This window comes from Pongo abelii, chromosome 8 (assembly GCF_028885655.2).
Source record: "Pongo abelii isolate AG06213 chromosome 8, NHGRI_mPonAbe1-v2.0_pri, whole genome shotgun sequence".
NCBI classification, from domain to species: domain Eukaryota; kingdom Metazoa; phylum Chordata; class Mammalia; order Primates; family Hominidae; genus Pongo; species Pongo abelii.
Window position 1 is genome coordinate 129,756,002 of NC_071993.2, and position 12,371 is coordinate 129,768,372.

The 12,371-nt window shown below is 43.5% G+C and overlaps 1 protein-coding gene across 2 annotated transcripts; it reads right to left on the reverse strand.

Annotated features, from left to right (window-relative positions):
- Nucleotides 1–9,528: 9,528 nt before the first annotated feature.
- On the reverse strand, nt 9,529–11,757 carry C8H10orf120 (chromosome 8 C10orf120 homolog). Of its 2 annotated transcripts, XM_054522992.2 has the most exons (4): nt 11,098–11,343; nt 10,820–10,895; nt 10,078–10,308; nt 9,529–9,695 (listed from the first exon to the last, which is right to left on the reverse strand). In XM_054522992.2, exons 1-4 carry the CDS (start codon nt 11,271–11,273, stop codon nt 9,678–9,680), a joined length of 501 nt encoding a protein of 166 aa, XP_054378967.1. In that variant the 5' UTR covers nt 11,274–11,343; the 3' UTR covers nt 9,529–9,677. The 2 variants fall into 2 exon arrangements, with proteins under 2 accessions (XP_054378967.1, XP_002821268.1); XM_002821222.4 differs by having other exon boundaries at nt 9,529–10,308; nt 11,098–11,757.
- Between the last annotated feature and the right edge of the window lie 614 nt (nt 11,758–12,371).

Sequence of the window (12,371 nt, forward strand, 5' to 3'; positions counted from 1 at the left end):
AAGAGAGGAAATTAAAAAGGGAAAGTGATGATAAACTGAACATGACCAGTGGAAAAGTGAATTCAGCAAAGGAATGAGGAAACTGTCTTTGCCCATCAAATATTCTGCCTTCTGGGGACATATTGTTGACCTTGGCAATCATCTGTGGGTGAGGGAAGCTCAGCAAAGACCATTTGTTCTGTCGTGCTGATGAAGCCCAGATATATTAAGCATTCAGTGACCTCTGTCTCTGGAGAGGTGACATTTCATCCAAAATGTGGAGCCAGCTATCTGCAGAAAGAGCATTCCTGCAAGTGCAGAGAATCTTTAGCAAGAGCAAGCTAGGCTTGTTCTGGGTGCTCAAAGAGGTTCAGCGTGGCTCAAGTGAGTGAGGGTGGGGGAAGAGGAAGAGGTGAGAGCAGAGAAAGGACCAGGGGCCAGACCAGGGAAGGTTTTGTAGGTCACCGTTAGACTCTTGGATCCTGTTTAAGTGCAAGAGGAAGCATGGAAGGGTTTTACATTCATTTCCTGCTGTAACAGAGCACCACCAGCTGGATGGTTTAGAACAACAGAAACTTCTCTCACAGTTCCAGAGGCTAGAAGTCCAACAGCAAGCTGTCAACAGGGCCACACTTCCTCTGACGGAGCTAGAAAACAATGTGTTTCAGGCCGTTCTCCCACCTTCTGGTAGCCTCTGGTGTTCCTTGACTTGTAGATGGCCATCTCATCCCCATGTTTCTTCACATCCTCTTCCCCCGCAAGTGTCTGTGCCCAAATTCCCCCTTGTTATAAGCACACCAGTTATGTTGGATTAGGTACCATCCTCCCAAATTTGTTTTAATTTAACTACCTCTGTAGAAACCCTATTTCCAAATGAGGTCACATTCTGAGGTACTGGGATAAGAACTTCAACATATCTTTTACAGGGAGGGAGACACAATTCAACACATAGCAGTTTTAAACAAGGAAGTAACATAATGTGTTTTAAAAATATCACTCTGGCTGCTGGGTGGATTGTGAGTTATAAGAGGGTCCTTTGAAGAGCCTCCTGCATTAGTCCAGGTGAAAGATGGTGGTAGTTTGGATGGAGAGAACTGGCTACCTGGCTGTAGCCTTGGCTTGAGCTTGCAATATAGGCAGGAAGTGAGGCAGCTTGAAGCCAATGATAATAATAGAGACTCAGATATTATAAACTCTTAGCTAATATGAAGTAACTATGAAGTACTCACTAAGCCTCATGGTCAATTAGCTGTTCTTAATATTTCCCATGACTTATCTCATTTAATCCTCCAACTCCCTATGATGTACACTATTATTGCCTCTACTCACAGATGGGGAACATGAAGCTGAGCACTGCCTAGAAACTTGGCTGAGATCCCACAGCTCATCTGATAATGAAGCAGCTATGCCCGCCCATGTCTGCTGCTGCCACATCCAGGCTCTTTGTGACATCTCAGCACTCTGTTTCAGAACACGCTGAAGGCTTGTTTGCTGAGACTGGAGATTTATGGCACAGAGGTAGATAAGGTTGGATAGGTGGGGCTCCTATTTTAATCATTTATGAGTATTTGTCTCATTCTTCAACTATTTATAAGCTTGTTGAGGGTAGAGTCCAGGCTCTCTCTCTCTCTATATATATATCCATATAGAGGTAGACATGGGTGTGTATATACCCATATATAAGTACATATGGGTTGTGTATACCCATATATAAGTGTATATATATAGTCTGGACTCTACCCTTAACAAGGGTGTATATATATTCACATACCCATATATAGATACATAGATATACAGCTATATATCTATATCAATGCTAATATTGAGCTATTATCATGTTCTAGGCCTTGTTCTGAATCAGGGTTTCTTAACCTCAGCGATATTGGCATTTTGGTCAGGTCGTTGTTTGTCACGGGGCTGTCCTGTGCATTGCAAGATGTTTAGCAGCATCTCTACCCTCCACTAGATGCCAGTTGTGACAATCAAAAATATCTCCAGACATTAACAAATACCTCCTGAGGGACAAGATTCCCCCTGGTTGAGAATTACTGTCTAATACCTCACATTTAACATGTCCAGGAGCCCCATTAGGCAGCTACTGTTCTGATTCCATTTGTGGGAGAGGAACTCGAAGCTCAGAGATGTTGAGATAGATGTCCTAGATGATACAGCCAGCGTTCATATAACCCCTCCAACATCTGAGCTCATGGCAGGTGTTGACAGGACACTTGCTGGATGGATTGCAGGTAGCTTTGACATTGAGGCAGAGATGTTTATGCATGGCTAAGCATTATAGGAAACCATGAAAGGTTTTTGACCAGAGTAGTGATCTGAGAAAAGCAGAAGTTTACAGAAAACTCAAAGACTCCCTCCTATCTTCAAAGATAACTTCGTATTTGGGATCCTTGGGCCTGGGGTCAGAAGGGATTAGAGGGTAACCTCATCCAGGAAGGAAAGTGTTCCAAAGACCACCGATGCTTTTCTGCTTCCTCCTTTCCTCTTCTCTTATGAAATTTTCTTTCTACCAAATTACATAAGATCCTCTAGGAATCCAGCTTCTTGTCACTCCCTAGACATTTTGGTAATAAGAGCATAAGGATTAATTACAACCCCCTGTGAATGTTTAATGCAATTACTGTTCACTGGCTCCCAGTAATTTCCAAGACATAAATGGGCAGTGAACAGACAAAATCTCCATTTGCCAACAAAGCTACAACTTGGCTTTTAAATGAAATAAAAACCACCTACCATTTTTTTAACTTTTATTTGAAGGTCGGGGGTAGCATCACTGCATGATCCAACAGGAATCCAATGCATCCATTCAATTATTACTGGTTGACAAAATTGTATGAGACCTGATGAATGCCAGTTGATTCCACTATAGTCAAATTAAAACTGACATAGCATTAAAAAAAGAAACACTTACTAAAAATCCAGGAAAGAGACAAAAGAGGAAAAATAGGCACTCAACTCATGATCTCCTTTCCAAGAAAATATCTTGTGTGTAGTATGTAGAGTGTTCCTCATCAATTCATCGGAAGAAATCATTATTCTTCCTTTTCCATGCGGCTCTGGATTTGGGAAACTTAAGAGGTTCTTCTTCGCTTAATCTATTTCTCCTTACAGTCCAAGGCATCTAGTCCCAAACTACATTGTCTATGGGCAGCCCTGAGTGCTCCCTTTTATCTCTTACATTGTCAAGATTTTGGTGACAGCATTACAAATAGACATGACCGCTGTGCCCCACCCTGACTCACTCATACACTTTTAATTTATACGTTCCCATCCCCCAGAGCAGAAGGCACTTCATTCATATTAACTTTATTTTCTAACTACTTTATTTACTATTCTATCAACTCCAAAATGGTCAAGTTTAAGCTTAAAGACTTCCAGTCTCTTAACACAGTGCAGTGCATTCTCAGTGTAAAGTGGTCATGTGCAGGGCAAACAGTAGCTCATTCCAATGCCACTGGGGCTGCTCTCCAAGAGCCAGGTGAGAAACCCATCCTGACCAGAGCAAGGTGGACTTGGGACCAATTCTTCTACAGAGGGAACCATCTCTGAAAATGGTATAATATGGTAACAAATGGTGGACTTGTTCTGTGTTCATGGTCAGCTGACTAGAGCAAATAGCTGGGTGACTGAGATAATGTATGGCCAACACAATATTCAAGCTGCCTGCATTTCTAAGCACCTATATTTTTCATTCACTTATTCATTCATTCATTCAGTCTGTAACCCCAAATCTAGCTTGAGCTCACTGGCTTCTTAGGCTCTAGATGAGGCAGGCTCCACTTCTCAATTTCCCTCTGGTTGAAGTTCAAAGCCTTCTTTGGGATTTCTGCAAACTGCCGGGAGGCTGTAGGACACCATTTCCACACATGCTGTCTCTTTTCTGAACTCTCTGCCTGATATGAAACTCAGCCCTGTCCTCAACTCACAAACGCCAGTCCCCGAAGCTCATTCATACACTGTACTCATGAATTGAATGGGCTTTTCTGATGATGAGGGTCTCAGGGAGGAATCTCTGGAGCTCTGCATAGCAAACAACTTACAACATGTTAGGTACTTCTTGTCTCAAAAGCCCACAGCCTCCTTGATACATGGGGTTTTACATGGCCCTTCATCCCCATGCAGTGGAGTACATCTCACTAGTGGTTCTCTCCTCTTCCTCCCTTCTTCCTTCTCTTTTCAAGAGAAAAACAAAATTCCTCTCATTTCCCCATGCAAAGAGGCTAACCATTCTTTCATTGTTAGGAGGCTTCTCAAGTATCCCCTTCCAGCCCCAAATAAACTGTAAGGTATTTTTCCCCAAGAAAAACAATTTACCTTAAGATAAATTTGGGTGCTGGTTCTTAAGGAATATAAATGTTGCCTCATTATGGTTTTAAAATCATTTATTGAAGTACATATAGTATGTTAGGTACTAAGGATACTAGAGTGATTAAATTGGGCTTATGCACTGGCTACAGAAATGGCTTGTTATCCAGTGGGTTATACATGAGACAGATGGCATGTGGAAGGAGGAAACCAGTCAGTGAGAGGGAAGGAGCAGAGTCAAGTTGCTGTGGGATCCCTGAAGAGGGCAATGGATTCAGTTTAGGGATGAATTATAGAACAAGTGCAGTGTCTCTTCAGGAAATGGAGGTAAATGTCTGGTCATATCCAAATTGTTAACCAGATGTTTTACCTGAGGATCCTCCAGCTTGTTTTTGTTTGTTTGTTTTTGTTTTTGTTTTGAGATGGAGTCCTGCTCTGTCGCCCAGGCTGGAGTGCAGTGACGTAATCTCAGTTCACTGCAACCTCTGCCTCCTTGGTTCAAGCTATTCTCCTGCCTCAGCTTCCCGAGTAACTGGGATTAGGCATGCACCACCATGCCCGGCTAATTTATTTTATTTTATTTTATTTATTTATTTTTTTTGTAGAGATGGGGTTTCACCATGTTGGCTGGGCTAGTCTTGAACTCCTGACCTCAAGTGATCCACCTGCCTCAGCACCCCAAAGTTCTGGGATTACAGTGGTGAGCCACCACACTCAGCCTTCTTTAGCTTGTTTGACCCAAATTTAGTCACCCACTTCTGACACCATCATCATAGATGAGCCCTGTCTGATTTCACTGGGCCCTTGTGAATCAGGGGTGAGACCACATTAAAAACTATATAGCCTCTAGGAATGGAGAAAATGGCGCTGTCTGTTTACAAAAGCAATTCTAAATAAAACCAATACCAATTTATAAGTAAAAGGAAGTTCAAAGAAGTTCTGACTTGTTCAATAATGACTACTTTCAGCTTATATGAAAATCTGCTATCAGACTCTTTTCCTCCAAAATATCTATCTTTTTGTTTTTTGAGACAGGGTCTCGCTCTGTTGCCAAGGCTGGAGGGCAGTGGCACAATATTGGCTCACTGCAATCTTCACTTCCAGGATTCAAGTGATTCTCTTGCCTCAGCCTCCCAAGTAGCTGGGATTACAGGCATGTCACCACACCTGGATAATTTTCGTATTTTTAGTAGCGATGGGTTTTCACCATGTTGACCAGGCTGGTCTCAAACTCCAGGCCTCAAGTGATCCACCCACCTCAGCCTCCCGAAGTGCTGAGATTACAGGTGTGAGGCACCATGCCCAGCCTATTTATATTTTGCTTTTGTCTGTTGGATAACCCAATAATAAACTTTTGGTAAAAATTTAATTGATCACTTGTTCTCCAAGGCTTCTTTGTTAATCAGCGTTCTCAGGGAACAGGGATTGTTAGAAATTTCAGATTAAGCAACTCATTACCAGAACTGTCTTTTGCGTCCAGTGCTTATGTCAAAGACTTTCTAAATTCGTCATCACCATTAGCGTAATCTACTGAGCAGAAGACTCTCATAGGGCCTTGTGGTCACTTATCTCTTTATCAAATATTATCATCTGGATGTATTTATGAAACTCAGGTAAGTGGTGGTTAAGATAAATAAGTGCTTAATTCAGGGCATTTTCTAAAGCCTTCAAAAATTCAAATCTGAATCTACATTTATTTTCGTATAGACTTCCTGAAAGATGGCATACACATACATGGTAAACTGTGGGCATATTCTGGATGGCTCCAGGTAATTAATGTTTACTGCAATTAATATCACACTTATCAACAAGTTTGGTATTGATAACAGCCAGTAAGACAATATCTTGGCATTCTGTTGACCTCTTCTCTTTCCAAAGGGTTGAATTTGTTCTCAGAGGTGATTTCACAATCTCAGAGAATTTGGGTCAGTGAAAATATCTTATGCCAGCACCACCTGGCCTTCTTGTAACACAATACTTAGGTTGTAACTGTCCGCACTAAGCAGATGGTGAGGAGTCGGCAAGTATTGAGTCAACTCCCAACTCCACTGAACGCAGCTAATTAAATGAATTACAGAACTGAGCCTTGCTGACCATTTAGTTCAATGCACTTGTTTAACTGATGGGTAAGTTGAGTCACAGAGTGCCTGGTGGCTTACCCATGCCTCACAGCTGGTTGAGAACAGAGCTGTAGGGAGAGCACTGATCTCCTTATTTCTCATTTAGATAACTTTATACCACATCATATTACTGATCCTAAGCAATTTTTAGGGTCCAGATAAATCGTTTTCAGTTTTTTCAAACTGGCTTGAGTTGTCAGATGATGCTTTGGTATTCACTATTTTATACATATTTAGGAGGTTATATCAACATTGGAAATAATATTCTCCTCCCCCCACCCACCTCCAATTTCTAACTTTGCCTCAGCTGAAAAGCTAACCCATTTCTTTGAGTCATGCTGATTCTTTAGTCAGAATCTACTGATATTTGGGAACAATGCTACACTTCCCAGAATCACTGCCTTGGCCACTGCAGCTGCTGATACAATACTTCAAAATGGTCTTAACTTGGAGCTGTGGCTAATGGAGTTGTCCTGAAAAATCAGAAAGGGTGAAGCCTCTTGCTAATGACATTCCCTCTGCTTGGAGGGGAGCTGTGGTTCTGAAAGGGCTGATTGTGGAAAATCCACTGGCAAGAGGGAGCTAGAAAGGAACCTGACCTTGCCTCAGGCAGTTGTAGGCTCCTGTGGACAAGTTCATTGTCTTCCCAATTCTGTGAGGAGTTGCTGAGGACACAGTGTGATTAATGGAGGAGGAATTCCTGTATGCTTCAGATGCAGACGGTGAGTAAGTGCATCATGCATCTCAAATAGTGAAGGTGCTGGCTGGACTCAGGGTGAGATTGTTAGGGAAACAGGGTGACACCATTTTAAAATCAACTCCATCTTAAAGCTAGCAAGGCACATTCCTTGCCGGTCATGACCCGTGGTCATGAAATGTTTCTGGCTGAGGAAACTCCTACTACAATGAAATGTCCAGCTGTCCCGATATCACATAATAATATATGCTTTTAAGATGATTCTAGACATGCTTTGATGTACCTGCACACTAAAATACCAAAAATAACTTCCTTTAAACCAACAAAGTAATACATTTTGTCACGCTGTTAGCCCACCCTCACGTTGTCATAGCTTAGCTTTTACATAGATAAGACCCTTGTATAAGAAAAACTTAAAGATGATGCATTCCTCTGCTTGCTTTCTGAGGACGCCCTACTCTGTAACTGAGTAGTTTTCAATTAGCTATCTCTTCTCTGTGCTTTCTGCAACTCGCCTTGACTTTCTTCCTACACGAGATCCAAGACCCTCTCTTGGTGTCTGGATCAGGACCCCCTTTTTCGGCAACAAGAGTTCTGTCTTTTGGGGAAAATAATCCTCATTTCTTCTAGATGTCTAAAAATGCTTCACCTCATATTTACACCTGGAACTCGAGTCTGACCCATAAGATACTTAGGAGGGTGAGGGCCCCTGTCTCTGTGCAGCTCAGGGTCTGGTTGTCTCCCAACTCCCATTGCCCACTGATTAATGGGCACTTCAGTTTTTCGCTGAATAGCTCAGCATCAAGAAAATGGCCTATGAGCAAGCCTACAATTTGGAACAGTTCCCTGAGGTCATGGACAATGGCCAGCTGTCTTCTGTCTTGATTACTGGGAAAGGAGGGAACGAGATTGGACTGACATGTCCAGGTTCTATACAGGCTATGTGTGCTTTGAATTTGATGAAGTCTGTGCTAGCCATGAAAGTCTGACAGAGTGGCTATGAGTTGGTGGCTGGTTGTGAGTGTGGCTCAGAGCAGGTATGAGGGTCATTGGTGAAAACTTAAGACTTGTCATGAGAACTGCACAATAAGCAAGTTCCCTTGGCATTGTCTATGTGTGTGTGTGTCCATTTAGAGGAGGCAGTGTACAGGGAAGAGGCTAGAAAAATCCTGGCTTCAAATTCTTTCCTCCCATGAGATCCCATTTTCATATTTTGAAGCAAACCTGGAAGGGTCAGCCCTTCTCTGAGCCACCCTCCTTGTTGATGGCCAAGCATCTGTAAGAAACAAGAGCTCCATCTTGGTAAAGTCTGACTACCCTAGTTGTTGTCTACTATATCTGCCACATTGGGGCACAGGCAAAGCCTTGATAGGAGCAGCAATAGTGACCTCAGAGACATTTGGTACCTGCTCCTGACATGCCCAAAGGAACTGTGCATGCTACAGCCATGCCTGCCCTGTGGCTGCACTTGACTTGATGGGGAGGGTGTGGACCGCCTGGCTGCATTGAAGACGAGGGTAGCAAAGAAATAAGGCTGGAAAGGGCTGGCTCTGCCTTCCAGGGCAGAAGCTGTATGCCTGGGCAGGAAGTGGAGAGCATGAAATAGACCTCCAACTTTTAGATGTGGGCATAGCGTTCTTTTCTTCGGTTGTACTACAGGCTGCTCCCAGTTCCAGGGACTCTGCTATTGACTGTATAATGGTTCCAAATATTCCCACTTCTTTGTCTTCATGCCTTTTGCAGTGTGGCCTCTCATCAAGGGATAAAGTTCGTCTACCCCCTCTTGCATCTAGGCTGGCCTCAGATCTTGCTTTGGACAACAGAAATGTGGCAAAAGTGACAGTGTGCCAGTTATGAGCCTCGATCTTAAGAGGCCTTGCAAACTTCCACTTACCCTCTTGGGCCCCATAATGACTCTGTGAACAAGCCTGGGCTAGCCTACTGGAGGGAGGAAAAATGTGGCCCAGTCACCCCCATGGACCCAGTTGATAGCTGTCAGTTCCCAGAAGGAGAGTCAACTAATTTACCTGCAGTTAACTACAGACACATGAGGAACCCAGGTGAGATCAGGAGAGGCGCCCAGCTGAGCCCAGCTTAAATTGCTAACCCACAAAATTACAAGCAAAATTAATGATTGTTGTTTTAAGCCACTAAATTTGGGGTTGATTTGTTTCATGGACATAGATAACAGACACACACCCCAATGGGAGTAGGTTAGGAGAAGGCCTGGGCTGTTGCTGAGGGTGGGAGCGACAGCCAAGAGTTGCCTGAGGTCAGGAAACCTCGGCAGGTAGGTCTTACCTTGAGGCCCTCCTGGAGATTGGGCAGGGGAAGCCCAAATCCCAATATAAGATGGAGTGGCAAGTAGCCTGGGGCACAGCTGATGGGAATAATAAGGACTAGTACACGTGGTTACCCTAGGCAACAAATAAAACTTTAATAATGATAAGGAGTTGCTTTACGCATGCGCTCTTTCCAGATACTCTCTTCTTCCAGGCTGTGGGTCTTGACCAGATCACTGAAGTGGTCTCTCCGTGATATAAAATCCTGATTCATTAGCATTAAGTCACCAGGGAATTCTGATATGCAGAAAAGATTTCGGTTTGTTAGGCCTGTGATGGACCGTTCCGGTTTCTTTGTAGGGAGGAATGATTTGCGATCATTTCCATGGTATGTTAAACATTTTTTTGGTTCTTTTGACTTGAAAACTACATTCATTTTTATTTCTCGTCTTTTTGTGTTTTTTCCCTCTGCCTCCTCTTTCTTATCTTGGTTGGCATCGTCACAATTATGGGTGTCATAGTTGTCTTCCTTTCGTCTGGCCTTATTTTTTGCCATTGGACCCAGGCCCACCCCAGACAGAAATGAGGAGCGTGTAAACCTTTCAATGTAGGGTAAAAGCTGATGATTTCCCAGAGCCCGAGCAAGCCTCATTCTCTCTATGTGCTTACTGACATTCACCTGCTCGCGTTGTGGCATTTTAAATGCCTCCAGGGGCACAATCACCTTTGCTGTCCATATTTTTTCTAGGGGTACACAAATAGCACAAGGAGAGGAATGTTCCTTTTTATACTCCATTGCCCGTTTGTAGTCCGGAGACAGCAACTGTAGTTCCTTGAGCATTCTGCATTCTTCCTCTTGCTTGTAAGCCAAAAGCCTTCTTGCTGCTATGGTGTGAATGCCACCTAGACGCTGACAATGGAGAAAGGATTATTAAAATCTCAAGAGCACAGGGGCAGGTGGCACCCACAGAAACAATTCGCTAGTGGCTGGTTCTCCCTCCATTGTGGAAAGTGTTTGAGCCCCACTGTAGTGGAAAACAGGTGAACCTTTGGGGTCAGATAACCTTGGGTTCAAATCCTGTCTTCCCTTTGACCTACAATGAATTCAGAATAATTTTATTGACTTTACAGGGTCATGGTGAAGCCTCGACAAGACAACACAAATGAAAGTGACCAGCGCAAGGTAGGAGCTGAAGAAATAACTGTTTCAACGTTTGTTATTTACTTATATTTGTAAGTGGGACTTGTCAATAAGGGTATTTTGCTGTGCAAGTGGGGAAGCCACTAGCAGATTCAACCAATGTGAGTCTACTGTTTGAGAGGCGGCTCTGTTACTGGTGGTTTCTGAACCTTTGGCTCCCCCTAGCTAAACTGGCTGGCTTCAGTGGGGCCTCTCCATGTGAAAACTGTGGGACACTTACTAGGATCTCTTTTTCCAAGGGGGAGTATTTCCCAAGGGCAATCTGTGGGTCTGGTCTGTAGAATTTGCTCCATATCCTGAAAGAAGAGAAGCAGGAGTATCAGAATTCTGGAAAGGCTCTTCCTACTTTTCCCTCCTGGAGTGGGAAGGCTCATAAAGGGTTATTCTACACTAGCCAGGCTGAGGCCGCCATGAGCAGGGGTTTCTGTAGCCACTGGGTAAGCTCCTGCACTTGGCCTCTTTCTGACATGGACAGACTAAAGTGCAAGTCAGACTCACCGCAACGGTGAAGCGGAACTCAGATCCTCTTGGCAACACATTGGGGCTTGATCCTGAAAGGAATAGTTGGTATTAAATATTCTAACTGGCTTTTCATTCTTCCTTTCTTGGACCATTGTGTCACGAGCCGTCTGTTTTTCAATCCTCTGACAGTCATTCTTCCATTCTCTGATCATACTCCAGCAATAAGCTAGGACGGGAGGTGTTCATGCCTGGAGTTTGTTTCTAAGACAATGTGATGAGGGCCCGAGGGTAAGTCACAAACATTTCTTGCATCATAACTGGCTTACCTGGGGGCTATTGTGAGGTCTGAGTTTAAGACATTGAATGGTCCCCTGGGGTGAAATGGACACACACTACCAGGCTCCTGGTGTGTTGGAGTCCAGAGGAAGAGAATGGATAGAGAATGTGGCTGGGAGGCAATCTGACCATGTCACTGCCACTGACAAACCCACAAGACTGCTCAGTTTTCACAAGAGGAAGACTCAGTCAACCAAAATCTCTGTCACTGGCTTTCACTAGTCTCTTCAGCCTTAGCTCCTCATGCTTGATCAATGCCACACTATCCATCATTCTCAAAACAAGCATCTAAGCTATTGTTCACAGTCCCCTCATGTGTTGAATAACTCTCTTATCCTTGGCAACTTGCTTGTCTCTCAAGACTCAGCTTAATTGTTGCTTCCTCTGCATGTCTCCCTGCAGAATAAACCACCCTTTGTCCATGTTCTCATAGCACTTTCTGCATCATGCTATGGTGCTTTCTCACATACTGACTTGCTTGGTAAGTCAGATTTCTTGGTAAGTCTGTCTCTCCCTCTATTGAAAGAAGGTACCAACAGCATCTTATTCTTTGGTGTGTGGTTGTCAGCATAGGGCATGGTGTAGGGCAGATGCTCAGTTTGCTAACTCAATAAACAATTGTCCTGAGTCCCTGTTCAAAGGTGTGGTTAAGAGTGGCACTGGTGGGAATGGATGTTGCCAAAACTCGACGGAAGGTAATTTGGCAATATGTATCAAAGTTATAAATGTGTTTGCCCTTTCACCCAGTTATGTGTACAAAATAAATTACTCCCAAGGTTGGTCCGTGCGACTTTGTTTGAGGTGACAAACCTCATGGCAAACTCAAATACCCATTAACCAGTAATTGGTCAGAGAATTCTAGTTGGCAATACAACGGAGTATAGGACTATAGGAGTCAAAAAGATCAAGGAAGGAAGACCTTTACTTATATGGAAATAACTCCAAGAAACATAATCAAATGCAAAAAGCAAGAT

Excerpts from the sequence above, each read along its gene's own strand:
- C8H10orf120 (XM_002821222.4), bottom strand. The coding sequence starts at position 11,273 with ATGATCAGAGAATGGAAGAATGACTGTCAGAGGATTGAAAAACAGACG. Across the intron at positions 10,896-11,097 it reads AGTTCCGCTTCACCGTTGCG|GATATGGAGCAAATTCTACA; the intron begins GTGAGTCTGACT and ends CTCTTCTTTCAG. Across the intron at positions 10,309-10,819 it reads CCTTGGAAAAAGAGATCCTA|CGTCTAGGTGGCATTCACAC; the intron begins GTAAGTGTCCCA and ends CTCCATTGTCAG.